The following is a 27,961-nucleotide window of genomic DNA, read 5'->3' on the forward strand; positions in this document are numbered from 1 at the left end:
CACTGATGTTAATCCCTTTTTTCCACCCCTCGGTGAGTTTCCTCCCCATCAGCCCACGCAAAAAAGGATCAATCCTGGTCGTTTTCCTCCTAACACTCTCTTCCCAGTGCAAAGCGCTGAAGCTGACTGGATGAGTGAGAGCCCGTCAGCTGATGAGTGAATTAGATCTCCGCCGTTATCAGCTGTTCGGCTCACAGACCTAACATGAGTGCGGCGTTTCTTGCCTCAGTGGTCGTGTTTGTGTTTGCGAGCGACTGTTATTCCAGCAGCCTCCCCTCATTCATCCTGCCGTTCACAGACTGCGCACGGAGCCCGGGAAAGGATGGTTCATACCGGGGAGCCATCGACGTGACCGAGTCCGGCAGCCGGTGCATGAACTGGACCGAGGTGGCCGGATTCAAAGAGCGCTATCCGGGCAGAGGGATAGGAGAGCACAACCACTGCCGCAACCCTGACGGCAGGATCCGTCCCTGGTGCTTTTTTAGGAACCACAAAGGCAGAGTTGACTGGGGGTACTGCGACTGTAAACAAGGTAAACATGCAGCTTATTGCCAATTAGATGTTTTGTGTGTGTGTGTGTGTGTGTGTGTGTGACATGACCAGCAGACATAAACACGCATAATTCACGTAATCTGATTAATTATTTAAAAATTGATGCAGCTTTAAGAAAAAAAAAATCAATTCTGTTATGTGTTGGTAATTTTGAGCTGATGGAGAGAGGAGTCTGCAGATGTTTTCCAGCGGTGTGCAGCGCAGTGCCTGCGGGGCTTCCTTTATGAATGGACGTGTACTATTTAGTTGCGTAGTATCAATTATAATCATGAAATGTGTTTGTTTAGGTGGAAGAATGTGGTTTGTTACTGAAAAATGGCGACAGCAAACCTTGCATCTTTGAATTGTTCTAGCTTAATGAATACTTAAGCAGTGTCTCTATTTGAGGCGTTTTTTGTTTTCTGTTACAAAAGGAGGGAAGCTTCTGACAGAGTTTTCTCTGCAGCAAGTTCAGATCTGCTGAAAGCAAAAAGAGGCACACCTTTTCCTCCCAAGCCCAGTTTATGCGTGTTTGTGTCGACACAGGCATACCCATAGATATTGTGTCTTCTTAATTTGTGATATTAAAGAAATGATCTTGAAGGTACATGTCAATAAATTTGAATGTCAAAATGTTAACTTAGCTCAATAATTCAGTTCAAAAGGCAAAACGTATAGTGATTAATTATGCAGAAAGTGGCATGTGCAGAAGTGTTTACTTTTGTTAATTTGCAACATCATGGCTTACTAATGAGACCTAAATTCAGTTCTCAAAATATAAACTATATGTCCTGTTGTACAGTGTGTTCACTCAGAACTCTTTTGTGGCTCCTTTAGAATGAACTATTGCATCATCATTGTCTTGAAAAGGCCCAGGTTCCTTTAACAGGGGCTGACAGGGGCTGACTTTGGACTTGATAAAACACAGTGAACCAGGAGAAGTTTATGACATGGCTCACCATATAATCAGTGATATATAAAATCATACTGGATCAAAAGCAGCTTGGATTGTACCTCTTTACTCCTTCAAATAAAGTGTAAAATTCATAGACAAGATATGCAAATTGCAAGCAGAAAGAGCCCAAGCCCTGGTCCTTTTTGCTGCAAGGTACCAGGTTTTTTCTTGTCATCCATATTTTATGGGAATATGGTAGATTTTTAGCAAATCTACCTACTTGGCTGTTCAAGTCATGCATATTAACAGGAAAAAACACACATTTGAATTACAAGCATGCAAAAAAAAATGCTAGCTATATCAGCTTCTACATGACCAAAAATGACAATATTTCTTAGTTTTTCTTTGTAATATTAATATATCATTCGTGCAAGATCTGCATGCATCTAAAAGTGCTAAAGGCACTTAACAAGTTTAACAAGTTTCTACAGAAAGCTCATTGTTAGAGTAAATATTTTTTCCAATGAAGTATGCAGTGCTGTGACAAACTACTACTAATAATTTACCAAAACAATATTTTTTTTACTACAAATAAAGTGTATTTATTTTGTATTATTGTTTTTGAAAAGGATGAAATAAAATTCAGTTTACATGCACTTCATAAAAGTGTGCATTTAAAAACATACTGCCATAATGTATGTTCCCTAAATTCTGCAAGAAACCAAATTTGTAGAGCAGTGTCAAACCAGAAAAATGTGCATTTCTTGCAAAAATGCAATGTAAATGCTGTAAGCTGAATTTTTTTAGTGGGAATTGGAGAAGCATTTGAAGTCAACTGCAGATGACTTGCAGGAATGGAAGACATAGGCCTAAGGAGCAGAATAAAGTCTGTAAAACGCAAATAGAAAAACTGTAGAAGAGGAGTGAGGAGTGACTTTTGGTCAATACAAAAATCCCACCCAAAGAGCAATAGAAATGCGGGTTTTACTTTGTAAACAGAATTTACAAAGTAAAACAATAAGATAACAATAGTTTATGAGCTAAAATGAGCTAACAAGCTAAAGCCAGCTGAGTTAAAAGGAGTGTAGGAGTTACGGTTAAGAATCTTGGAAGAAGTTTGGACTCAGGGTTAAAAGGAGAGATGGATTTTGATTTGGCATAAGGGTTGGAAGGATTTTATTGGAATCTTCAGAGCTAGAGAGCCATTGTTTTTTTGTTTGTTTGTTTTTTGTCTGAAGACTGAGCATAATGCAAAAAACTTGAAGATCGATTTCATAAAACCTGTAAAAGATATGGAAAAAGCTGAAATAAACAGTAGTTGACTACACTTAGAAGTTTGAATGGTATTTCTGTCTGAAGTAGTAGTTACCTGTGAAAGAGCGCAACGATTGTAGCTGAACTTTTCAAAAATTATGTAATGTTCCCTTCATTTCTAAGGGGCCGGAGATGTTTACAGAAAGCTGAATATTTGATAAGATGTCAACACGAAAAGACAGTTGTAATGTCCTGAATAAGCAGAATATGGTAAAAGTTGAATGGTTGAAATAGCACAAATTATGCAGAAATATTTAAGTAGAGATGCCTACAGCATTCACGCTAACAAGACAACATGACGCCTGTACTGTCAAAAGTGAATTACGATACATAAAGGTCACTCACAAAATCTTGAGTCATTTTATGTTGCCAGGACAACCGCACATGCCTGTGTTCTGCCTGCCTTTGTCTTGCCTTTTTAGTCTTGTATGAAATACTCAAAAATCAATCAAGTTTGTTCTTCTTGTCTTGTTGAAATTTTGCAACAAACAGTTATTGCTTTAGTTTTTTTTTTGTGGAAAACATGTGGCGTGGTAAGCACCTGAGATAAGCGAATACTTTTTTGCGTACAGAGCAATAATCTCTATAGCTGTCTCATTCCTAGATACTGATGTGGTGTTATTTAAAAAAAACAGTTCTGTTTGTTTGAGTTCTCTGTTCTTTACAAATTTTACCGAACCTTAATGTCTCCACACTTATCACGCACCTTGTCATTAACGGTTTCCTAACTTTGCAAGATTATTTTCTCCTGTCTCTTCTCCACCCCAGGCTCGGTCCGTCTGCAGGGAGGTCGCTCCAAGCTTGACGGCAGGGTAGAAGTGTATCTGGGAGGAGTTTGGGGGTCCGTCTGTGGCAACGACTGGAAGGACGAAGATGCCGGAGTGGTCTGCAGACAGCTGGGCGAGGGGTGAGAGTTAGCAGCATGCATGCATTCACATGTGTCCGTTTGCTGCCTTATCTTCCCACATATGTGTTCAAACAGAGGTGCAAAGGGAGAATCAATATCTGTCATCTGTTAGAAATTCACAAGCTGGGGCTGGCGCTGTTAGCAACTCATCAGGCATATGTTCTAGGAACTGTTCTCATTTCTTTCCAAAGTGTGTGTACTTTTCTTTTATGACCTTTGCATCCCTTTGCCCTTTTTTCCCTTAGGTATTTAATTAGCTCAGTTATTTACATTGCTGCAAGCTCACTCCTTTCCCCAGCCGACCTTTGCGTGCGACTCGTCTCGTGATTCTAACTATGAGGTATAGGTATGCCAGAGAAAGGTCTCAGGGGAGCCTGTAGAGCAGTTATTCATATCAGATCGGTTCATAACATGGGGCACACTTGCTCCAATGAGGAATCTGCTTTCCCTGGAAAACACAGTCACTCTATATGCTTGCTACACATGCTGTCACTAACACCAGCACAGACCCGCATTCTGACACTAGTGCGGGTCTGTGCAGCATGTGTGCGTTCACACAGAAGTCAATGAAAGCACACAGTCAAAAGGAGGGAGGGCAAATGTCAGCCATATATTAGCTGGAAGTCTCGCTGATGACTTTCCCATACTGTTATTGAAAGCTGCTGGTGAGCAAACTGAAAGCTGGGGATTACAGCAACCAGTTCCCAGAGGCCTGTAACCCTAATGTCGGGATGGACTTACTGAATTTCCAATTGATTTCTTATCATGTAGCAAGAAATACATTTTTTATACATATAATTGTTTAGCATTTAACAAGTCCAACTGAAGCATTAGACTGATGTTAGTTTTGTTTTGCACAAATAACCTATGTGCCCAACAATCTCCTCTTAGGGTGTCTGGTCTTGCTCGTGCAGTTCCTGTGTTTCGCCGCCCACAAGCCAGGCTTCACTGGTTGGCGGTTCATTGTCAGGGAGAAGAGCCAGACCTGCTCCACTGTCCCAAAACTACCTGGAAGGGCGAGGAGTGTTCTCTGGCTGCAGCGGTTACCTGCACCCAACAGAGGGGTAGGCCTGCCTCATGTGTTAGGAATGATTCTGCGATTGATGTATCGATGTTTGTTTGAATAAAAGAAGGTCTGAAAAGCCAGCAAAGTCCCACAGCTCTAAAATAGTCAACATGAACTCAATACTTTATGTAATAGACCTACATAACCTGTTGCATGCTAAAGTATGCCTGCACACACACACACACACACACACACACACACACGTACGCTCTGTGGTAGAACTTTTTTCGAGCGCAGTTGCCCAGGAAGGCAATGGCCAGGCTAGTGGTGCATGGGTCCAACTGAATTTTTTTCTAATATAAGGGGGACACGTCCCGTTCACACAGAATTATTGTGACGCCCATGTTCCTCCTAACTTACCTAATTTACCACAGATCTCTTTGCTGCTTCTTTATTGAATGCTCTTCTTAGCTAGTTATTAGTTTAGAAAGACAGCTATGTATTGGTCAGTTATTACTTGTGTCATATGCTTTCAATGTTCAATGTCAACTGTGTGATGTTTTACGCTTAGTCAATAGTTTTGTAACCCAGAACCTTATCCCTAACCTGTGCCACCTGCCACCCTTTTTCAACATACTTCCATTTAACAGTTTTGTGCTAATTTGTGCATGTTTATCAATTAAAGTCCCAATTAACATTTCCCCAATTCTGGGTTTTATACAGCAAAATCAACAAAAGTCCAAGTGTGTAAGCTTTTATTAAGAGTGAAGATACTAATGAGTCAAGATACAAAGATCCTGGTATAAAGATGTGTGTAAACTTGTGAATTTCATTTTGTGTGCACATAAGTGGTTGGGACCCTTCCTTTACGGTTGGTTGGACGTCAGTCAGAGTCAGAAGGCAGGGTTGAGGTGTTTCACGCGGGACAGTGGGGTTCCATATGTGATGACCAATGGGACGACAGTGATGCAGAGGTGGTGTGTCGACAGCTGGGGTTGAGGTAAAAGTAAGGCAAGACACACACACAGACATATATACACAAACAAATTATGTTGTTTGTTTTATTTTTATTTTAATCCAGAACATTTACTAACAAATTGTACCGCAATAAACAGGAATACACATTTTTAGTATTGAGGAACACGTATGACAGAAGGAAAGTGAAGCAGAATAAATGTGGGTGGTGAGCCATCTTTCTCTCCACGTGCCTCTAAAAGTATGACAAGTATTCTTTCCATTCGGACACAGAGAGAGGAGTGAGGAGTAAAGAACATCTGGGAGTCAAACAGTGAATCAGTCTCATTGTTCCTGCATGGATTCTCACACCATGGAGCTATGCATATTTAGCAATACTATGTTCTCTGCAAATGTGCCGCAATGGTTGTGATTTACACAATCGTATGTGACAATGAATTATTTTGTTTAAAATTCTAAAATGCATACAGTTTAAATATGAACTGTGTCTTACACCGTGTTTTTTGTGAGGCACTATTTGTCACACATCAATTTTGCGCTGCATCAGAGTTACTGCAGGGCAAATCATCTATTTTCTGTACATTGTGTTTTCTTTTCAGTGGAACTGCGAGAGCTTGGAGCCAAGGACATTTTGGCAAAGGCACACGCCGCGTCTGGCTGGACGAGGTGCGCTGCTCAGGCAATGAGCTCACTTTGGAGCAGTGTCCAAAAAGTGCCTGGGGAGAGCACAACTGTCTGCACTCTGGGGATGCTGGAGTGTCCTGCAGTCCTCTCACAGGTAGATCAACAGATTCCCATTCAAAAGTGATCAATAAACTAACATTTGTCATGATAACTGAGCTCTCATAAGAAGATCCAGCTCTTCCTGTTTTAACATTTCCTCACAGTCCAACAAACCCTTAGAGGTAATGCAGGTATTTTGACTTGACAGGTGCAGGTGAAGGAGAAAGTATGACTGTACATATTAGTTCAACAAAAAATAAAATAAACAATCTGATATTTAGAATAAAACAGTGTTGATCCCATCAAAATAATTCACAAAAAAATCATGAAATCAAAGTAAGAAAAAATACTTCAAAGTAAGTAGAAATACTAAATAAAAACATCACATCAATAAAAACATCACATCTTACTGGACCTGACAACACAAATGCATTCATGTCCTTATTTGGTTTTTAATGCTTTGAATTTTTAAGATTTATTTTATTTTGTGTCCTGCTATGTAGGTATTTGAATTCTTTATATTCTTTCTGTGTTTTTGACTTTGGTATTTCACACGAAACACGAAAAAAAAAAAAACACGAAACAAGAAAACTCTTCAAAAACAAAATGCAAAACTATAGTCAACACGAGCGCTTTGCTCTCTTGTCTTCCCATCTCGACAGATGGTACAGTCAGGTTGGCTGGGGGGGCTGGAAGCCACCAGGGACGTTTAGAAATCTTCTACCACGGTCAGTGGGGGACGGTGTGTGACGATGGTTGGACAGAGTCAAACACCCAAGTTGTGTGTCGACAGCTTGGTTACAGGTAATTCGGCATATTTATTTCATCTCACTTATGATTTACAATCAAATCCTTTGAATACGGCTTTATCTGTGGACGCATGACCTACGTATTACATGGCAGGGTGGGCGAGACGCTCCCTTCTGAAGGACTCAACATGAACCCAGCTCCACGGTTTGGGATTGGGTCAGGTCCAATCCTTTTGGACGACGTGAGCTGTACAGGAAAAGAACCCAGCCTGTTGTTGTGCAACAGAAAGGAGTGGCTCCGCCATGACTGCACACACCATGAAGATGTTAACATCGCCTGCAGCTCTGAACGAGGTGCCGACAGACCTCCAACTAGTAAGAAAGCATTTTATCTCACTGTCATGCATGCCTTGTTGTTGGCATGTAAGGGTGCAAGACAGGAAAGTTTTCTGAATGCTTGCGATTGTGATTAGATGTTGCCGACCATAGCTGAAACCAGCTTAGTGTCATATTAACATAAATGAAAGTGGTATATTATTGATGACTTTATGAAGAAGTTTAAGTTAATTTACCACTCAGTCATGGCAGTGGTTTCCATAAAGGTGTTGCTGAACAAGTATTTGCCTTCAGGAAATGATGATGGTGTGTCTCAAAAATTCATATCTGATTTTTACATTTTGCACAGAAGAAACTGAGGGTTTTGTAATTCTTTAGTGATCATTAAAATGCCTTTTTCAAATCATTCAAATCCATGTTAATTTTCAACAAGTTAAAAGGAATGTATTGTTTTAGGTTATTAGTTTTTAATCTTTTATATGGCGGCTGCTTAAATAAACAATAGCCTACAGGGAAGTGTAGTCCTCAGCCTTTTAGTGTTTTTAAAAGGCTACATTCTTTAACAAAAAAGGAAGAAAAATGACACAGTTTTTATATTTTTTCACAAATCTCCAAAATATGGTGTGCATTTGCAAAAAGCATCCCCTAATCATGATGTTTCTCGTGCTACATAATGGGATATGGTGTGTTTAGGGTGATCTACAGCATTAGCTTTTCACTACTGCATTTTATTGAGGGGTGTCAGAGTATAAGAGAATGAAAACAAATGCATTCAACAGTTTTAAAATGTATATAAAAACAGAAATTCTTGTCCATGAAATTTTACACTAGTACTTTTATTTGTCAAATTAGACTTCAGTCCAGTACGCCACACTATGTCGCAACAAACTGTTAAAACAGTCAAACTTTTAAAAAGAAATGCATAAATGCATCTCTAGTTGTATAACCCCAGTTTATAAGCATTTTCTTGTCACTATCCAGTGTTAGCATTAATCCAGATCATCTGCAGACACCCTGGAACTGAATGTTGCTGGTAGCAGTTCACTGGAAAAGAAAACACAAGCTGATCTGATCTGAGATCTTTACCAAACTGAACCTACAGACAATTAGATTTCAGATTAGGAGAGGCAACATTCTCGATGTGATACAAGGAAGAAGGTGAGGTCATCCATCGTAATCTCTGCAGCCTGTGCTTTTACTTCATCATTCTCAGCTCTCCTTGTGAAATCACTTTATTAAACCTACTCATTGCCAATGTTAAATAGGTGATTCGCAGAGTTTCCACACATCCAACTAAAAAGGCAAAATTGCGCCCAGCACCAGTGTTATTCTACGGCCTACTGGAGCAGCTTTGTCACCATGTAGTTGTAGCTCTTTATCAGAAGAGGCTTGCGTGTCATAAGCAGCTAAACAAGGAGAAATGTTGAATGTTAATCGTGTTTGTGACTGCAACTTTCTGGCACCAGTAAAGTTGCGATAAGCCTAGAAAGGAGTATAAGAAAGTACATTCAGATTTCACATGGTTATTCTCGATAAAGGTTTTATGAAGCTCAAAGGGAGAGAGATGGCGTTTTCAGTGTGTGGTTTTAGGAGGTAGTGTTGGGAAAGAATCTGAAGAACCGCCTCTTCCCACAAACCCCCACTTAATATGTGTTTTAGAAGTGCAATATGTATGTGAGTGTATTTATGTCTCAGTGTTTGTTGGTATGTGTACAGCTCTCTCCTTCCCCTCCTAGCATGCCAAAGGGAGATTTGTCTGGGTTTATTTTGGAAATGAATTAACAGCAGATCAACCAGGCAGTGCTATGAACTCGCTCCTTCTTTCACTCTTGTTAGAGATCATTACACAGAGCTTTGTGGGAACATTGGTGCTTTGTGTTGGTGGTGGTGTGTAGAGGTGGAGTGTGACTTATAGAGCCTACCTAGAGTGGAGCGAGGGTTTAACAAAGTTCAGTATATTGTATTCTGTTGAATTAATTTTTGGGGGCTTGTTTTAATTCTGAAATACTGCTAAGGAGAAAGTGTGGTCCAGTAATTTCGGCTTGGATCAGTTTATGAATAATCCAAGCATACAAAAAAATTCAAAAAAATCTTTTGTATTTTGAGCGTTTCAGTCACTTTTACACTGATGTTGAAACACACAGTCAGACGTTTGCTTATACTCATCATGGCAATAAGTCTCATTAATTTTTGCTCAAAATTTTAAACACCATTTAATCACTCTTGGAATTTAGATTTATTTTAAATAGGTTATTTTCCAGGCACAGACCCAGTTATTCAGGATAGTCGGCAAATCTTCAGTACACCTAAGGTCAAGGTTTCAAGCATTTACAGTATTTCATTTGTTCATGACTTGAAATACGGTTAATAATATGGCAAATTCACTTACTGCCAAAGCTGCACAATGTTCAGATTTGTGACTCAGAAATGTTTCTTTGTATGATCTACAGTATTTTACTCAACAGCATTAATTAAAAAAATAAAAAATAAAAAAGCTATGAAAGATCTCTCTGTCATTGCTTGTTTTTGATAAATTTGGTTGCTATCAAATTAACAGAGAGGATCACATCTTTTGGAAAGTGACTTAAGTTAATAAATGATGGAAACACAAATGAATGTGTGTTTGTGTTAGCTAATAGCAACAGAAGTGTTTCTGTTTTCTGGGAAGGAACACAAACATTTCCTCATTCACCAGCACTAAGCGAGGAGGAAACATTCCCACAATTATCTCCTCAGCTTTAATCTCTCACACCTATTGTTCTTTAAGACAACAAGTTTTTTTTGTTTTGTTTCTTTTTAAATGTCAAATTCTGTTGCGGTTATACTGAAGGCCGCAAAGAGTATGTTTGTGTTATCCTGGAAACTTACTGTCTACAACATTCATCTTGCACATGTTCAATAGCTTTAAAGCATTCTCACAACCTATTTCTTCTCAAAGCAAACATCAGAAAGTCTGTCCAAACTTTGACTTAGTAAGAGTGTAAACTGATAGGTTAAATCTCCACATGGAAAACCCATCGGTGTCTACTCAGATGGCATCAACGTACGTGCATATGTTTGAGCAAGCGTGCACACCGAATAACAGTCAACATAAAGCTATGACTGATGTGACACACGGTGTGTTTGTGCATGTGTGTGAATAACTTTTGAGAGAGACAGAACAGGACAGATAGAGGAAAGAGCAGAGAGCGAAGGAAAAATAAAACACTCGTCACAGACTGAAAAGACTTTGGGAGTTTCCCGTTCCACGCTCACACGCGCAATTAACATTTCTGTAAAAAGGCAGACAGGTGTGCCCACTGCTACCCTGTAAAGTGCGTGTCAGCTCAAGCTGCCTTTACAGAAACATTCTGCCCTGGAGGATCAGGTTTGTCAGGAATGCGTGAGTAGTTCGTTTGAACCTTCCCAAACTCTGTTTGAAGCGTCTTCGGCAAGTAGAAATGAGTCTCTGTCATTGTCACAGCCTAAATTAAGACAAATGTAGAACCTGTTTCATGTCAGCAGAACTATTTTTCCTGTCACCAAAGTGCTTCTTACGTGTGAAAATACTGGGTTCCTTACTGGAAATCCTGTTCTTATGGTACCTTGTAAAGTTTTCTAAAACCGCCTGTAGTCTTTTCATATTTGGTCATAAATCAGTCTGGATTTAATAGAGCTGCTTTGTGTCCTTTTTCCAGGTATCCCTGTGCGGCTTGTGGGAGGGGAAAGCTCCAGGGAAGGTCGAGTTGAGCTCTTTCTGTCTGGACAATGGGGGACTGTCTGTGATGATGGATGGACTGATCAAGACGCTGAGGTGGTGTGTAGGCAGCTGGGCTACAGGTATTGATATTTGGAAATTGCCTCTATGACAGCTTTGTACTTCTAGACACAAGGCTGTAAAGAGCATGTCATGAAATCCCCTGAGGTTTACTCAAGTAAGATATATTGTTCGTCGTTTGGAAGTGTCAGTGTCACACACACTGCTTAAATATGTAAAATTCCAGCCTGACCAGTGACAAAAATGAATTAGGTTCCTTATTTTCTTGGGTTTTAAAGACCTACAAAGAAACTCCTCTGTTAGTATTTGCAAATGCTCAGTTTAATGGTTTTCCTGCCTCCACAAGCCAGAGTGGCAATGAGTAATCTGCTTAGGCTGAACTAGAAGTTCTCAAAGAAATACAAACTTGAACACGGGTGCTATTGCCAATGATGCAAAAAAGAAAAATTGCAAATAAATTGGTAGGAAAGTGAAACAATGCCAGTAAATGCGACCTGTATGTGTTCTGCAGTGTAAACGGGCAAACGGCCTGAAAGTGTCCCGCATGCGCACTAGAGGGCGCAATAGCGTCAGCATTCTAAGTGTTCTGCCAACTGCCATAAAAAGAAGAAGTGCTCGGTGTTTGCGGAAGTAAACATAGAGGCCAACGGTGGAGCTTAGCTTACATATTTGAAGTTGTTGTCCGGGCGGAGCAGCATATTAACAACTTAATCTTCATTATAGTCCATCATGGTTGTTGTTTTTCTTCCCACTTGCGCTTATCAGGACGCAGAATAGTGAGATTTGTTGTGAATCAGTGACGTTCAGTTCGGATGAATTCGGCCTAAACGTTAGGTCGCATTAGAATCGGATACGTATCGGATATGGGTCACATTCGAAAAAGAATCCGACCTGTGCTGTTCACACTGCCATGGAAAGATCGGATACAGGTCGCATTACATCAAAAATATCGGAATTGAGTCACTTAAGGCTGCAGTGTGAACGCACCCAATCTGGTATTTTGTTGCAGAATGATAACTGTAGCATAGTTGGACGGTAGAACGGATTTTGCTAAGCAGACATTAAAGAACAAGCAAGTAAAATCTTTGTATTTATACTACCATATTTTCCGCACTATAAGACGCACCAGATTATAAGGTGTACCTTCAATGAATGGCCTATTTTAAAACTTTTTTCATATATAAGGCGCACTGCATTATAGGGCACATAGAATAGACGCTACAGTAGAGGCTGAAGTTATGATATGCATCCAGTAGATGGAGCTGCACTAAAACAGTCCGACTCCGTTCGGCGAGGAGAGCCTTCCGCGACTGGGCCGGGGCGTGGGCGGACGATGGTCACCCCTCTCCTATCGCGCACAGCATGTTTGTGGAGAGCATGGTGCTAAATTACCTGCAGATGACCTGATTCTAGACGGTCGGTAGGTAGATAGGTCAGTCAAACTTTATTAACAAACCAGCTTTCTGACAATTATCCCAGCATGCAACGCGCGCTTCTTCTTCTACGGGTGAAAATGAAGTCGGTGGCTGCTTACCGTAGTTGCTAGACCTGTTGTGGCTCAATATTGGCGCACCGGATTATAAGGCGCACTGTTGGGTTTTGAGGAAATTGAAGGTTTTTAGGTGCGTCTTATAGTGTGGAAAATATGGTATTTGTTTTGATAATTTATAAATGTTGTAGCTTTAACGTTTACAGAAAAAAAATTATACAGACTTGTAATTAGATGCAGTTTAACTTCATTCACAATTTCATTATTTCAATAACATTAGATATACATATCTTTACATATACAAAAATCTATTTTTCCTTTGAACCTCTTGAGGAGTAGGTTTCCACTTATCCAAGATGCATAAAGCAGCTAATCTACATTAAATGGGAACAGCACATGTTGCTGTGCTTGCAGCAAGATATCATCTTTGAGAGTCACCTAAATCTCATAGCATCTTCTTAAACCATTTATTTGCAGTTGTGGTCAAGATCAGGATGTTGGAAATAGGGTCAAATTCTGGAGAAATACTTAGTTTGATTTTGTGGCTTTGGAACATCGTCATGTTTTACATTAGGCCAAACTAAGTGAATTCAGACTGCCTGCTCTTTTTGCACAATCCATCAGCACCTTTTTAGATCTGGCATGTGGGTTGTGTTTCTTTGTCTGGTATGTTTTTTCCACTTCAAACTCGATCACAAATATCCTCGCAGTAGTTCACGCTGAGTTGCAGGCAAGCCATCTAAGCACAGGGAGTAGAACCACTGCTTCTCCTCATTAAGACAAGCCAGTTGAGGGGGACTTGGTGTCTGGGTAGGATGCCTCCTGGTCGCCCCCTTGGTGAGTTAGGGCTTACTAGAGCTGCTTGCAGGGCATGCTGGAAGAATCGCGGTTTTCAGCTGGACTGGGAATGCCTTGGGAATCAACAAGCATTCCCAGTCCAGCTGAAGGGAATGCAATGAGAATCCCAAGGCATTCCCATTTGAGCCACTTGGGAGTTCGACCAAATGGCTCGGGAGAGTGAAGTCTGGCCCTTGCTCCCAGGCTGCTGGCCCCTCGAGCTGGCCCCAGAGTAAGCAAAAGATCATGGATCGCTCACACTGAGTTAAAGGCAAGTCAGCAGAAAAAACAATCCTTCAGCTAGTATTAAATTAGGATAATATATTATTTTTTTTCTGCTTTCTATATGCTAATAATTGCCCTCTAAACTTAATAAATGCTTGTGTAAACCAATGTGGTGGCAACAACATTCACAAAGTGTTTGTTCTGAGTGGTGATAAGTCTTCCATATTGGTGTTGATGAATCCTATTTGAGGATTGTTTTAATTTGGCCATATTTAAAAGATTGCAAGCATGAATGACATGTTTGTGTCTATGCCACAGCATTTCAGTCAACTTTAAGTCCAGACTTTGGCTAGGCCTATCCAAAACCTTATCATATATATGTCTTCATTCAGAGATGGACATGCTGGTTTGATTTGTATCATTGTCTTTCTGCCTAACACTGCTAATGGCCATCATGGATCATTCAAATTAGTGTATAATTAAGGACCTGGGTGGTTTTAATGGCCATTTTCCCTTAAAAATGTAATCAGCTTTTGAAATGTTATTATTTTTATTTGATCAGGTTATGTTTATCTGTGTTGTTTCATGAGCTCAAACATGTGTGACAAAAAAAGCACTGTAGAAACTGCCAGGGCTAACAAATGACCAACATTATAATTTTGCTTACTTGTGAAGCATCTTTGTTCTTTTTGAGAAACGAAAGTGCAGCGATGGAGAACTGAACAAAGACAAAAGGTTTTCATTTTTCCTGACTCAGTAAAAGAAAAAAAACAAACAAAAAAAACGGTCTCTCAGCTACGCTCTGCTGTGAAATATTCTTTTCCAATACAACATCTGGAGAGCATAACTCTGGAAGAATTAAAGGCAAAAAAGCTGAAGGTGTATAACATCCATGCTAGTTTCTGCCTTTTGTGTCATGCTGGGTGTGGTGATGGCTTATTACACAGGTCCCTAGATGTAAGGAAAGTAGTTTTAAACGGACTAACACATAAAATATGCACACACTGTCATTGTAAACTTGCATCTTGATGTGAAGGGAATTGATATACATGTGAAAATATTTTTATGTGGAATTTTGAAGAATTTTGTTACTTTGTTTAAAAGTTGGAGCATTCTGTAAAATATAAATCAACATGGAATATACACCAACATTTATAAGCCTATATTTAAATAATAAAAATAAAATAAAATAAAGGAACAACATGAGATACATTGTAATGTTTATCACTTTATTGCTTCATGTTTTCAACTTAACACATTGGAGTTGAGTTTCAACTCACAAAATCTGGTATTCATGGAGAGTGGCAAGAAAAAAACTCACTGTTAAAAGCAAACATGTGGAAGAAGGTCCTCTGGTCAGATGAAATTGAGAATGAACTTTTTGGCCATGCTAAACCCAGTGCTAAATCCATTTGAAAATTTGTGACAAGATCAAACTACCGCTAACTCTCCATCTAATTGCACTCAGTTTGGGCTATTTTGTGAAGAAACATGGGCAAAAACTTCAGCCACGAAATATGATAAGCTTGTAGAGATCTACTTCAAAAGCGGTTCTGCAAAGAATTAACCCCCACACGACATTTGATAGACTCCAATTTTAAAGTTTTCTACTATACTATTAAGTTTTCTACTATGCATACGGTAATTATATTTGCAGGACCTTGTGTTGAGAGAAAAAAAAATATATTGATATAGAATGATGAAATCGATTATTTTTCAAACTATTAAAATTTAGGTCTCTGCTGTTGAAGGAACTTTTATAATATTCTACAAATATTTATGCGTCCAAGATGAATTTTGTCTCGTTCCCTTTTACCATTTATTATTTTTACACTGGTAAATCATGTAGAAACCTTTCTTAGCTCACTTTTGTTTCCATGTAAGGTGGGATGTTAATTCATTTTGGTTGGGAGACTTCATGAATTTATTGCATTATCACAGATGTCTTCAACTCATCAACCACCATTTTCACATTGACTTGATCATTCACTTCCCCATTCAACTGTTAAAACAGATGTTCTAGCCGACATGCCTATTGGAAAGAAAGGTGTCCACATTGTTCAGTCGGTAGCATGGAGTTTCCATCGAAAGCAGATTGTATTCTACTTTATCAATTACACATGTGTGTGCTGTTAGAGAAACCCACAAACGAGGCATGATGTCAGTTTCTAGGCTTGCTTCCAAGTGACATGAAGGTTCACCCTCTGCATGCTAAGTATTGCTCGGGGAGCTGTCGGAGACACACATGCATAACAAGATGACTTTGTAAGAGACATCAGATCCCCAATGGATGACTGGGGTTACAGGACTTGTCACCCACCAAACTCCAGGGACGCAACATAAGAAAATCTCTTTCAGCTATCTTTTCAATCTTAATTAAAATCACAGCTAGAGACCATACATTCACACCCACAGCCTAAAGGCTCCTGATATCACATTGTGTACTAGAGCAGATTGTCAAAGTGTTTAACCTGGTTTGGATCACAACCTATAAATACCACACTATTCCATCCAAGTCACCTAAGTTTTATTTTCTTTCTGTTTTTGTTTTGCAACTTTTTTTTGTTGTTGTTGTTGTTGGTTGCAGAGGTTTCTGTTACATCTCATGACATCTGTTCTATCCAGAGGTGCTGCAAAGGCCCGTGTGATGGCATACTTTGGAGAAGGGACCGGTCCCATCCACGTCGACAACGTGAGATGCAACGGCGAGGAGCGTTCGTTGGCAGACTGCATCAAACAGAAGCCCGGCACGCACAACTGCCGCCACAGCGAGGACGCCGGGGTCATCTGTGACTACGGAGAGTCGCAGCACAGCAACAGAGAGGTCAAAGGTCAGTCAAATTATCAACATAAACTTAGATCTCATACATATTATTGATGATGGATTAAACAGTGCTGTATATGATTGACCCATTTTGTGTTGATCTATGACATAAAACCCCAATAAAATACGTTAAGTTGTGTGGTGACGCCATGACAAAAATGTAAAAAATATCAAGGAGCACAGATACTTTTGCAAGGCCTCCCGATGGCAAAATGGTCGATCTATGTTTTTGCTTCATCCTGCAGTAAGAGCTAGTTTACAAAACTAGGCATGGTCTGCACAATTCCCATTAATTAAAGCCAGTGACTAGATGGTTTTTCCTCACTGCTGAGATTTTAACACACATTATGTTCAGACTCCGAAAAGGAGCCCTAATTAATTATATTTCTAATTGATTTCAGCTTCATATTTTGTATTAAAAGGTGAATTTCAAACCTCTTTTTTTTTTTTTTTTAACCTGTCTAAATATTTAACAAAAGGAAAATCCGAGCTGAGGTTTATGGTACAGCAGTCATCATCTTTCCACACATTCTCTCAAACACACGATCAGCGGCTCCTCTTTTGTCCCTCTCAGATCCTGTCAGCTCAATTTGCGGTCTGCGTCTCGTACACACTCGCCAGCGCCGGATCATAGGAGGAGAGAACTCTCTGAGGTAAGATGGAGGGGACAGATGGGATTAATAACAGAACAAAGAGAACCAGTCAGAGAAAATGACCACATTTCAAGTTTACACGTCGCAAATGAGTACCAGCTGATTCAAAGGTAAAATATGTTTCCAGCTCTGGGTTTTGTGGGTCAGATCTAAATCGATGTATGCTTCTTATGTATTAATAAGTTACGCAATGAATAAAATTTCCTTTACCTGAAGAAAGATATTTGTCCTTTCGTAAATATCAAACTAATTGCAACAGAGGAGGCAGATTTTTTAACAAGGGTACCTGGAGAAGTCAGGAAGTAGCTTTAATCTTTTTTATAGTTCTGGGTTCCTTTGGAAAAATCAAAACCAATTATGGAAGAATGTTTGAGTTTGCTGATTATATTCATTATTACTTAAGATTTATAATGAATGTCAGAATATCTAATAGACAACAACAGAATCAGATTTATTTAATATTAACATATGTTTTAACGTTTGAAGTTTACCTCTTTTATACAGTTGCCGCATATCAAGTGAATTTATATATGTGGCATTTATATATGTTTGCTAGATTGTTAAATCTAGCAAAAGATTTAACAAATCTTTTGCTAGATTTGTTAAATTATTCTTATTCCCTTTTTTCACTTAATTTCTCAGCTGTATGATGCAACCCCATTTGTTTCAAATAATAAAACCAGCTATCAAAAAAAACAAAAAAGAATCGACATCAAAAGTTATATATCTATATATGCATAAATATATTCACACACACACACACACACACACACACACACACACACACACACACGCGCGCACACACACACACACACACAGTATATAATAGTAATATTGCAAAGCATTTTTGAGAAAAGTTATTTTTTTAAAGAAACTTGACTTTGACTTGAACTTTCTTCTGCTAAAAAGTTGTAAGCAATTTTTTTAATCATTTTGTCATCAGTTGTTGTTCCAGACTCTTGATCTAAAGTGATTTGAACCCCAGAAAATTAATTTTAAGAACCTCTGTCATTTTTTTTTTTGATATGTAAGAACCATTTTGTTTCTTTTTGGCACATACAATTACCAGTATGTTATGAAACTTTAAATGAATTTTTAATGAGCTGTCAATCAGCTGGGATAAAATAACAGCTTCTCTTCATCTAATACCCTTTGCTACCTTTACTTCTAACATAAAGGTTATGTTTCCAGTTTGAAACTAAAACCAAGATTTTAATTTACTTGCTTAAAAGTAATGAATACATTTGAACTCTGAAGGAGAAAAGTTTAGGTATGTTGGTATAGGAAAGAGTAAAACAGAAAAAATGTTTTGTAGAGGGAGTTGTTAAGATGAAGGCAAATATAATTTAAAAAAATCAAAAGGCACATTTGTTGCTGACTAACGAAGGTAAATCTACGATAGTTCTGCAGATGTCAGAGCGAACTTCTCGTACGTTTTTTATTACTGTGGTTCAGAAGTGAATGTTTATACTTCACTTTGCCTCTTGTGAACTCTTTCTGACAGGCATGTTAGTGTTTCCCCTCCAAACAACCATGAATCATGTGCTCATGTTACTATAATGGTTTTCTGTTTGTGTCTCTGTTTATACATATGTCTGTGGAATGGCCACATGCACCGATTTAATTCTAATTTGTTGCGTTGCCTAAATGGAACTAAGTTAATCTTAAATGCGACCCTGCAAATTTCTTTGTCTTGTTTTTTTTTATCAATTGTGTAGTTGCTCTGTTAGTGATAAGGAAGTGTTTGTGTGTGCGGGTGTGTGTGTTTGTGTTTATAGGGGCGGCTGGCCTTGGCAGGCTGCCATTCGTTTGCGAGGATCTCGAGGAGATGGGAGGCTGGTTTGTGGTGGGACACTAATTGACACATGCTGGGTCCTAACCTCAGCGCACTGCTTCAAAAGGTCAAAAAACAAACACTTTATCATGCTTGCTGTTTTTCTACTAAAGTCCTAAACATAATTTAACTGAGGTAAATGTGACAGTGCTTCTGCATACATTGACTTTAGCATGTTTGGCCTTCGGTTGATGCATGAGGCCTAAATTCAAATGAGCTAACTCCACAGGCTGTTGCACACTGTTTCAGGAGTAATTGACGGTGATTTGGCTGTAGCATAACGCAGGTGAAAGGAAGCATGGTTACATGTGGTTCAGGATCCTTGACATGGTCCCAGAAACATGAAATTAATCACTAAGCAACGACTGAAGAGGAAATAAGGATTAAGGAAGACTAACCACAGAGTCTGCAGTTACTGCTTAGAAAGTACATGCTGAGATGTTTCTTAGGAGGAATATTTTTCGTTTCTTTAGGTTTCAGGTTAGGTCACTGCAGTTAATCGCAGAACCACAACTTGCTACATGAGACGCTCCACCGCTATAAATCTTGATGTTTCCACATTTCAGATGTTTCCACTTACAAGTCCAGTTTCTTCCCTGAGAAACCGGACTTACATTTACAGTCAGATGTATGCTTTTCATTAAAAACCTCTTTACTTTCCAATATAAAAAACACCATAAAGAGCATTTGTGTGGCAATTTAAGGACACTTTGAACTCCCAGAATATGTAGGACTTCATAAAAGTTCAGCATTGACTGAAATGATTAACATTCAGCAACATTTACATTTGTTGGTTTCCATTGTGAATAAGTATAAAAATCCTTGCAGGAAATACGTCTTCTACTACAGTGCAATAATCTCACACTGAAAAGAACATACTGCTGCATTTTTTAGTAAGCTTTAGAGATTGTTTAACCTACCTTATCGTGTGGTAACCAGATAAACATGGGTTGTAATCCAACCTCATTCGTGTTGTTTGAAGTTTTTGAATTACAATAGAACCACAGACTATCAAGTATTTCAATGTAATTACACATGGAGGGAAAACAAAGTAGTGCATAACTCTAAAGTGGAAAGAAACTTAATCTGAAACTCCTGATTTGGATTCAGTGCCATCAATTGTTTTCAGGAGTTGCAAAAAGAAAATAGAGGTGTTGTTAGTGAGCAAACAGCACAATGACCAAGGAACACTGCAGGAGTAGAGAAGAAAAAAAAATAAAGCAGGTAAGTTTTGAACTTCACATTTGCTTAAAATAAAACATTCAGGTTTTTGACTTTAAGGTGGTAAAATGTGAAAAAGTTTAAGGGGGTTAGTACCCTTTTAAGGTACTGCAATGATTTAACTGTACATATAAACTGGCTTAGGCGAGTTGCTATGTTCTTTTATCTTTCCTATTTTGAAAAGTGAAAAATAGGTTTCTGTGTAAGCTTACAATTATACCCAACGAAATTTGAAATTGAATTAGAAGCTCATCACTTGTCAAGCTACCTTCAACTTCAGTCAAAGGTAACTGTTTCTTTTATTTTCTACAGACTGAGTGGGATGACTAGTGATGTTCATTCAATATACAATATATATATTTCCTTTAATGTGGGATTATTTTCTCCTATAACAAATGAACTCAAACAAATGTTGGAGTTTCTTTTTAAAATAGAAGATGATTTTTTTTTTCTCACAGTTCTTTACCAGTGGTGATAGAAAATGTAGAAGGTAGCTGTAAAGATGTTTCAGATAGCAGCACTGACTTATTCATGAGCCCTTTTCTCTTTTGCTTTAAACAAATCATTACGTAGTTTATTTAGAGAAGTATTACTGTCTCCAAACAAATCATTACGTAGTTTATTTAGAGAAGTATTACTGTCCAAAGCTAGTTGACAGGAGAGTGTCGTCACGGGAGAGAAAAAAACATGCAGGCCTTGTCTAAAGTTATGACAATCTATTATGGTGTGCGTAATTAATGAGCTTTAATGAGCTGCTTGCACACTTATTGGCTTGGGTATTGCTTTTGTATTGGATACCTTCATAATTGACCAACTGAGTCACGGTATTGAGTAAATTATATTGTTATTACAGTCAGGAATGCATTCAACACCAATAGGGCATTGTTATCCCTTTCAATTTTGTAACATTTCACAGAAGCTAAGAGCACACCTAAATACCAGGCATAATATAATAAATTGTTACAAAATAGAGAGGGGTGTGTACATGTCTTTATTGTTATAATGACTCTGACTCGTTTCACGTAGGTTGTCGTCTAAGTGGTTTTGAAAAGCTTTTGCTTATCGTAGTTTACGTTGAGTAAGCGTGACAGTATTTAGGTGGATTAGGAAGGATTCATGTAGGACTTAAAATACACTGCCAATACTTTTTGCGAGGATTTGAGTTTCTGTGTCTATTGAGTCTCCGTATTGCCCGTATTGTCCTGTCTACCCCTTGGTTACACCTGTTCCTTGTTTCCCCTGATTGTCTCCCTGTGTATTTAATCCCCACCTGTGCTCCTTGTTCCTTCTCGGATCCTTGTCTTGTCTGCCGTCCTGTTGCCTGTTCCTGTCATTATTACACCAGTTGCTACTAGAGATTAGCTCCTAGCTTTTGCTCACTCTGTGCTGCCTGGAATCTTGTATTTTCATCATTAGATCATCATTTACTCTCCATTACCTGGGTCCGCTGTGTCTGCCGCACCACTCTACTGCTACATTTTATGACATTTTTCAGTTCTATGTTATCAAAATCCCTCTTTGCTATGTCACAGCTCAGTATGAACACTTCTTTGTAAGAATGTTGTAAGTACCTTCAAAGGTCAAACTATTGAAGCTATTTGTTGTGCCTGCCCTTAAATTACTCTTTCATGCTCCAAGCTGTCAGTCTTGACAGCTCGGTATGACAGCTTCCAACAGTCATTTGCAGCATGTAAGTGGGAGAGTGCAAAGACCAAACTGGGGACTTTTGACTTCACTGCATCAAGTTTGGTAACAGCCAACATACATTATGGTGGCAATATCATTCTGTGGGGGACACTTTTCCTCAAAGATTACAAGAAAGCTGGTGGCAAAGTGATAAAATCTGAAAAGGTTTAAGGGGCACTGATCATTTTAGAAAACACTGTGTTGCTTTCACTGCAGATGTGGGCAAGTTTAGGAGAGTAGCTACTTTCTTAAAGCCACACTCCTTTAATGGTACACCATGAAATTGCTCACATCTAATCTCATTGTGCTCTCTAGCTTTTCGGTATTTTTTTCTTTTGTTCTCAACATGATACATAGTCTGCAAAGATCAAACTGCTGGAGCGTTTTGTCTTGGTAGTCTGATCACATGTTGCTCTTTCATGCTCCAAGCAAATGACAGCTTGTAACAGTCTTCTTCAGTATGCAAGACAGAGTGCAAGGGCTAAAAAAGGGGACCTCCTGCTCTCGGTCACAACCTCTATGAGCGGTAGCAACTAAAATAAGCTAAACCACACAAAACATTCATAAATTCGAAAACAAAAAGCAGTCGGTACATAACAACAAAACATAGGTTTCATTTGTGCTGAAGTTAGAAAATTGTTTCACCAAACCTATAGCAATAGTAGATGCGTAAAAGCTGATCTGAGGTCAGCGGTCACATGCATCCGGCACATTAAGTCTATTTATACATTGTATCTGTTCCGAAGAGCTTTTGCCAGCAGTATTAGAGGAGATACTTTCAGTAACAAGAGCGTGAAGCGAAATGTAGATTTGCTTTTAGGAAAGGATCTTGAATCATTTATTACTCCATAACCACTATTAGCTTTACAAAGATTGCACATGTCTGCGAATTTTAATGTACTTAAGCGGTTGGCCAGTAGTGTCTCCGCACCCCCATAAACACATTGGCATTCGCCGGTTGAGAGATCTTTCCGGAAACACTTTGCCGGGTGTAACTGGACACAAGTGGAGACTTGGCTCCGTCTGAAGGCCTGCTCCTTTCACTCCTCGTCTCTTCTTTCTTTTCCATCCTTCACTGTCCCTGGCTCACTCTGCCCCACCCTCCATCTCTCCATCTCATTTCGAGAAAGCCAAACGTGCCTGACAGCTACAAATAAAGTGACTGCTGAGAACATTATGATGATAATAGACATATGAGTCACATGAAACCAGCACAGGCACAAAGCAACAAATTTGTGCTATTTAATCGGTTTGTTTAACCCAGGGTGCAGCTACATGGTGTGCAATCTTTTCTTACCAAAAAGGCAGATGCACTAAAATGTTGAAACATGATTTCAGAATGTACAAAGTGAGAAAGCCCTAATATGTATTGAGCTTTTTCACATCTTGTCATTCTACAACTTTAAATTAGGACTTTTCTTGATAGAACAAAATGTAGAGCATAATAAACAAGTGGAAGAAAAAGATCCATGGTTTGCCAATTTATTTACAAACGTGAAAAATGTGGTGCTTTCGTCTTCATCCTCTTCTGAAAACCTTAAATAAAATCCACTGTGGTCATTTGCATTCAGAAGCCACCTTAACCTCAGTATAAATGGAGCTGTTCTTTAGTGAACAATCAGCATCACAGAGCAAGGAACAGCAGCCAGGTCAGGGATTAAGCTATGCAGAGGTTAAAAGCTGGTAGGGTTAGGTCATCAACTATCCCAAGCTATGAAAAGCTGACAGACCACTTTTGAATCCATCATTTAAAATGACCAAGAATATAAAACTACAGCATACCAACCACAACATGCCATGAACTTAAACTGAAAAACAGATGAACTGTGTTGCAACAGCTAAAATGAGAGATCTGTTAACCTACTAGTCTAATGTCAAGAAGGAAGATGTTTTTCTGTTTAAATATTTGTCACAAGCCGTGTAAGGGAAGAGCAAGCACGGGAAATAAAATGTTACTTTTGGTTTTGGTTCTCCCTCATTATACCTGGTGGCAGCATCATGCTCTGGGAACGTTTTGCTTAAGGAGAGACGGGGAAGCTTGACAGAGTCGATGGAAAAAAAAAATAGATGGAGCTTAGAATGGCCCCATCAAAGTCAGACCTAAATCCCATTGTGATAAAAACTGAAAACTGATGATTTCTGGTGAGAGGTTGGCTGACCTCCATCCAACCTGACTCAGCTTGGGCTATGTAGCAGAGTATAGTGGATAAACATTTTTGTATCTAGTTGTGCAAATCTGGTAGAGGCATAACCAAAAAAGATGTACATATATATAAAAAAATATTCTATGAAATATATAATAGGGTTTGCTGAATAAAACTGCATGCTTCACTGTGCATATTCAAAATGATAGCTCGTTTTCCTTCTATTTCCCAGTTGTACACACAATAAGTGTCTTCTCTCACATAAATTCCCAAGAAAGTACACTTTTGTTTTAGGTCGCAAAGTAAAATGTGAAACTAAAACTTTCTTGATTTCCACAGGTACGGAAACAGCACCAAGCAGTATAAAGTCAGACTGGGGGACTACCACTCCCTTGTTCCAGAGGAGTATGAAGAGGAGTACGGCGTTGATCAAATCATCCTGCACCCGAACTACCACTCCCACAGCAACGATTATGACCTGGCCCTGGTCCGCCTGTCACCGGGGGCGGTGGGCCAGGCGCCAGGAGAGTGTGTGTCGTTTAGCCGTCATGTCCTTCCCGCCTGCCTGCCCATGAGGAAAGAGAAAGTGCTCAAACAGGCCAGCAACTGTCACATCACAGGCTGGGGGGACACAGGTCAGTTTAATGAATACGTGTAGAACAGTTTTTCCTCAAGTTCCTTTGAATACAACGACAAATACACAGGATTATTTTTATATTTAAATAAATATATATAAAAAAATAAGAACAGAATAAAAATGTTCACTAAAAAACAAAGTTTGATATGAAACAGTAATACGTGAACTAAAGTATTATTAAGTCATTTTTTGATTGAAAGTATAGATTAATAAGTGAAAACAAACTAAACCACCAATTGTGCGCAAAGACATAATTGCGCACAATTATGCGCAATTATATTATGCGCGATAGAAAAACATCGTCTGAAAATTCTTGTGCCTTTTCTATTACAAAGCCAGATATGGTAGCAACGAACGTCTCTTGTAAATTGCACTCGTTCAACTTCACCCCGCGCTTGCATGCGCGGACACACACATCTGTTGGTGATCTTTCAACTACATGCTGGTGTCATTAATCACCTCAAACTTATCACGGAGGCCTGCACACTGTCATGCTTCTACTGCGCAGCAACAGCTTGTACTCAACACGTGGAAATGCTTTTTGATCTTCTTCATGCCCGTATGATTCCTAACTGATAAAATATCCATGTTTGAGTGAACAGGTGGGAAAGTTTTACTGCTTTACTTAAGTGAGGGCATAGAGGCTATTTAGAGTCTGTGATGTTCAGCAGTGAGTGTCTGACTCAAGGCTTCATGTCTACTTTCTACAGCTGTTTATGTTTGGCTATCTGCCACCGCTGATATCAGACATGCAGGCAATTTTCCACACACACTCACTCACCAGCCAAGGCTGCTATGGATATTTAATGACGGTGTGTGTGTGTGTGGCCTCTGAGACAAGACAAAAACAATGCCGCCTCCTCAGCAGAGACTTGTTGCAGTTGTAGTTACCCCAAGTTTCTCTGCTACCCCTCAAAGCCAGGATGGCTCCTGTTCATGCCGCCCCCAAACTCTGAATTATGGAGCAATCATAATATTTGAACTTTAGCATCGTTAATAAACTGAACTGAACAGCTTTTTTGAAATGTCATGAGTGACCCTTTGTTGAGTTTTGCTCAACTATAAGGCTTCTGTGAATTTCTAACATTGCCATGTACATCTCTGGAAATAATTAAGCGACCCCTGCACTGAACCCCATTGAAAACCACATTTTTGTTTGGAATTTCAGAGACATGTTGTCAGTAGTTTGTAGAATAAAATAACGATGATCATTTTACTCAAACACATATAAACAGTAAAATCGGGGAAACTGATCATTTTAAGTGGTCTCTTAATTTTTTGCAGAGCTGTGTATTAGCGGATCTAAAATGTGTGCTTAAATGTTAAAAAAAAGGCACATTTTGGGTAATTGGGGAAGCAGTTGTGTCATTTTTTTGTGTTTCTTTTACTTACATAGTGCATGCAAATAGGGGTGTAAAATGTACATGTACATGCTACTATTGTATCAAAAGATCAAGTAGTAGTTTACTCTTATTCTTAAAGTTATTTTTTATGTACATCAAAAACATCTGGCTATTATTTCTGGTACAACAGCCTAACGCTTGCAGTGTTTCCCAGGTTGGACTTCAGTAATTTGTCCTGCCTTGTCGCACGTCAGCACTATATGCCTTGTGTGATTTAAATTGACCAGATAACGTGTAAAGTGACGCGATGCACTGCAGCGCTCATGAAAAGTGCATTTCTTAAAAGTGAACCCAGGTGTTGTAAAAAGTTTTAACTGGACACAGCGCCACAAGTTCTGGTTGCGTTCAGCTGCCGATGTGAGCGAAGCCTCAGGAGTCCATGACAGAGTATCTGAAAAGTGCAGCATTGAAGTACTGCTGTGATTCGATTGTTGTAATTACATTTGCGAATAACTTTCATGAATGGAAAGCGTTTAGAGGCTGTGCTAATCAATCCAGTTGTGAAAAATGTGATACTAATTTGTCCTGATAATAAATTTTTGTTGAAGACGTCGTCAATGCAGATGTTGAAATAGTACGAAGAGCCATACGCTACCCTGCATTTTGAACTAAACCCATCCTTTTTTTTTATACTCAAATGTTACCAGAAATCACAAAAGCCTTTAACTCCTATCTCTTTGTTTTTCCAGGACGTTCATACTCAAAGACCCTTCAGCAGGCCACGCTGTCCCTTCTCCCACGCCGCCACTGCCAGCAGTATTTCCACAGTGCTTTCACGAGCCGCATGCTCTGCGCCGGGAGCTTCCAGTCAGAGAGGCGCGTGGACAGTTGCCGGGGTGACAGTGGAGGTCCGTTGGTGTGCGAGCGACCAGGAGGGGGCTGGGTGGTTTATGGGGTCACGTCCTGGGGTCATGCTTGCAGGACACAACAGTCCCCTGGTGTTTACACCAAAGTCTCTGCCTTCAGCACGTGGATTCGCAAAATAACCGGACGTGATGAGAAAACACGATGAGGGCTGGCAAACTGAAAGAAGTGACCACTCAGGACTCTATTGGTCAAATGAAAAACAAGGCAGCAATACATTTCACTTATGACAATCTGTTGTCACGGTAATATACATATTGCCTGACGAAAAGGCAAAAATAGGATTTTCAGGTTAAAAGTGTTAAAAAAAACAATGCTGAAGTTTCTTCACACTTATGAGTATGCCATAGCTGAAATATCTGTTGTTGTAAAATTATCCATTATTTAAATTATGTTTTGTGTGCAAGCTTTTATTGTGACCTTCTTGTCATTTTTGATACTATGTAGTTTGTCTTAAAAAAGGGACCAAACATATAGTGAACAGTCTGTCCATGAATATGCATACTTGCACTAAAAATCACCTTTTTTTTATTTTTATTTAACTGTGTGACGCTCAGAGAAATGTGCTCTCAAGCCCCATTTCAGTCTTGTGTAATTTCTCAGTTGTGTTTTAACTTATGCAAGAATCTTATTTCATGTCTTAATATTGCTCAGGCCTTTATCTTTTATGTTCAGTAATGTATTGCGTTTGATGTTGTGTGCTGAGTAACGTTTGCACAGATAGACAATATTCCTCTATCGAAACGTAAACGGCATTTCCAAGTGGTTCTTTATCGCAGCCACACTTTCTTCTTGTGTTGTAATTACAGTGTTGGACACTTCTGTTACTGAAGAAAGACATTAATGTCAATATCTCTTTTACCATGTTTACTTTGTTTATTGTTATTTCGTTGTAATATTTACTTATAAAGGAAAACATTTGTAAGGATTTATAATGTGTTATCTCCTTAT

At 39.1% G+C, this 27,961-nt stretch overlaps 1 protein-coding gene across 1 annotated transcript; it reads left to right on the forward strand.

The window, feature by feature from the left end:
• Window positions 1-51: 51 nt before the first annotated feature.
• prss12 (serine protease 12) lies at window positions 52-27,942 on the forward strand. The gene is made up of 13 exons (XM_007551846.2): window positions 52-532; window positions 3,509-3,647; window positions 4,539-4,711; window positions 5,503-5,653; window positions 6,228-6,406; window positions 7,014-7,155; window positions 7,255-7,475; window positions 11,114-11,255; window positions 16,370-16,575; window positions 17,143-17,221; window positions 19,000-19,122; window positions 24,446-24,741; window positions 26,836-27,942. The coding sequence occupies exons 1-13, from the start codon at window positions 205-207 to the stop codon at window positions 27,156-27,158; spliced, it is 2,502 nt and encodes an 833-aa protein (XP_007551908.1). The 5' UTR covers window positions 52-204; the 3' UTR covers window positions 27,159-27,942.
• Window positions 27,943-27,961: the final 19 nt, after the last annotated feature.

This window comes from Poecilia formosa, unplaced genomic scaffold, assembly GCF_000485575.1.
Source record: "Poecilia formosa unplaced genomic scaffold, Poecilia_formosa-5.1.2 Scaffold44, whole genome shotgun sequence".
Lineage (NCBI taxonomy): Eukaryota > Metazoa > Chordata > Actinopteri > Cyprinodontiformes > Poeciliidae > Poecilia > Poecilia formosa.

Coding starts and splice junctions, on each gene's coding strand:
- prss12 (XM_007551846.2), top strand. CDS start 205: ATGAGTGCGGCGTTTCTTGCCTCAGTGGTCGTGTTTGTGTTTGCGAGC. Junction 6,407..7,013: donor GTCCTGCAGTCCTCTCACAG/GTAGATCAACAG, acceptor CCATCTCGACAG/ATGGTACAGTCAGGTTGGCT. Junction 19,123..24,445: donor TCAGCGCACTGCTTCAAAAG/GTCAAAAAACAA, acceptor TGATTTCCACAG/GTACGGAAACAGCACCAAGC.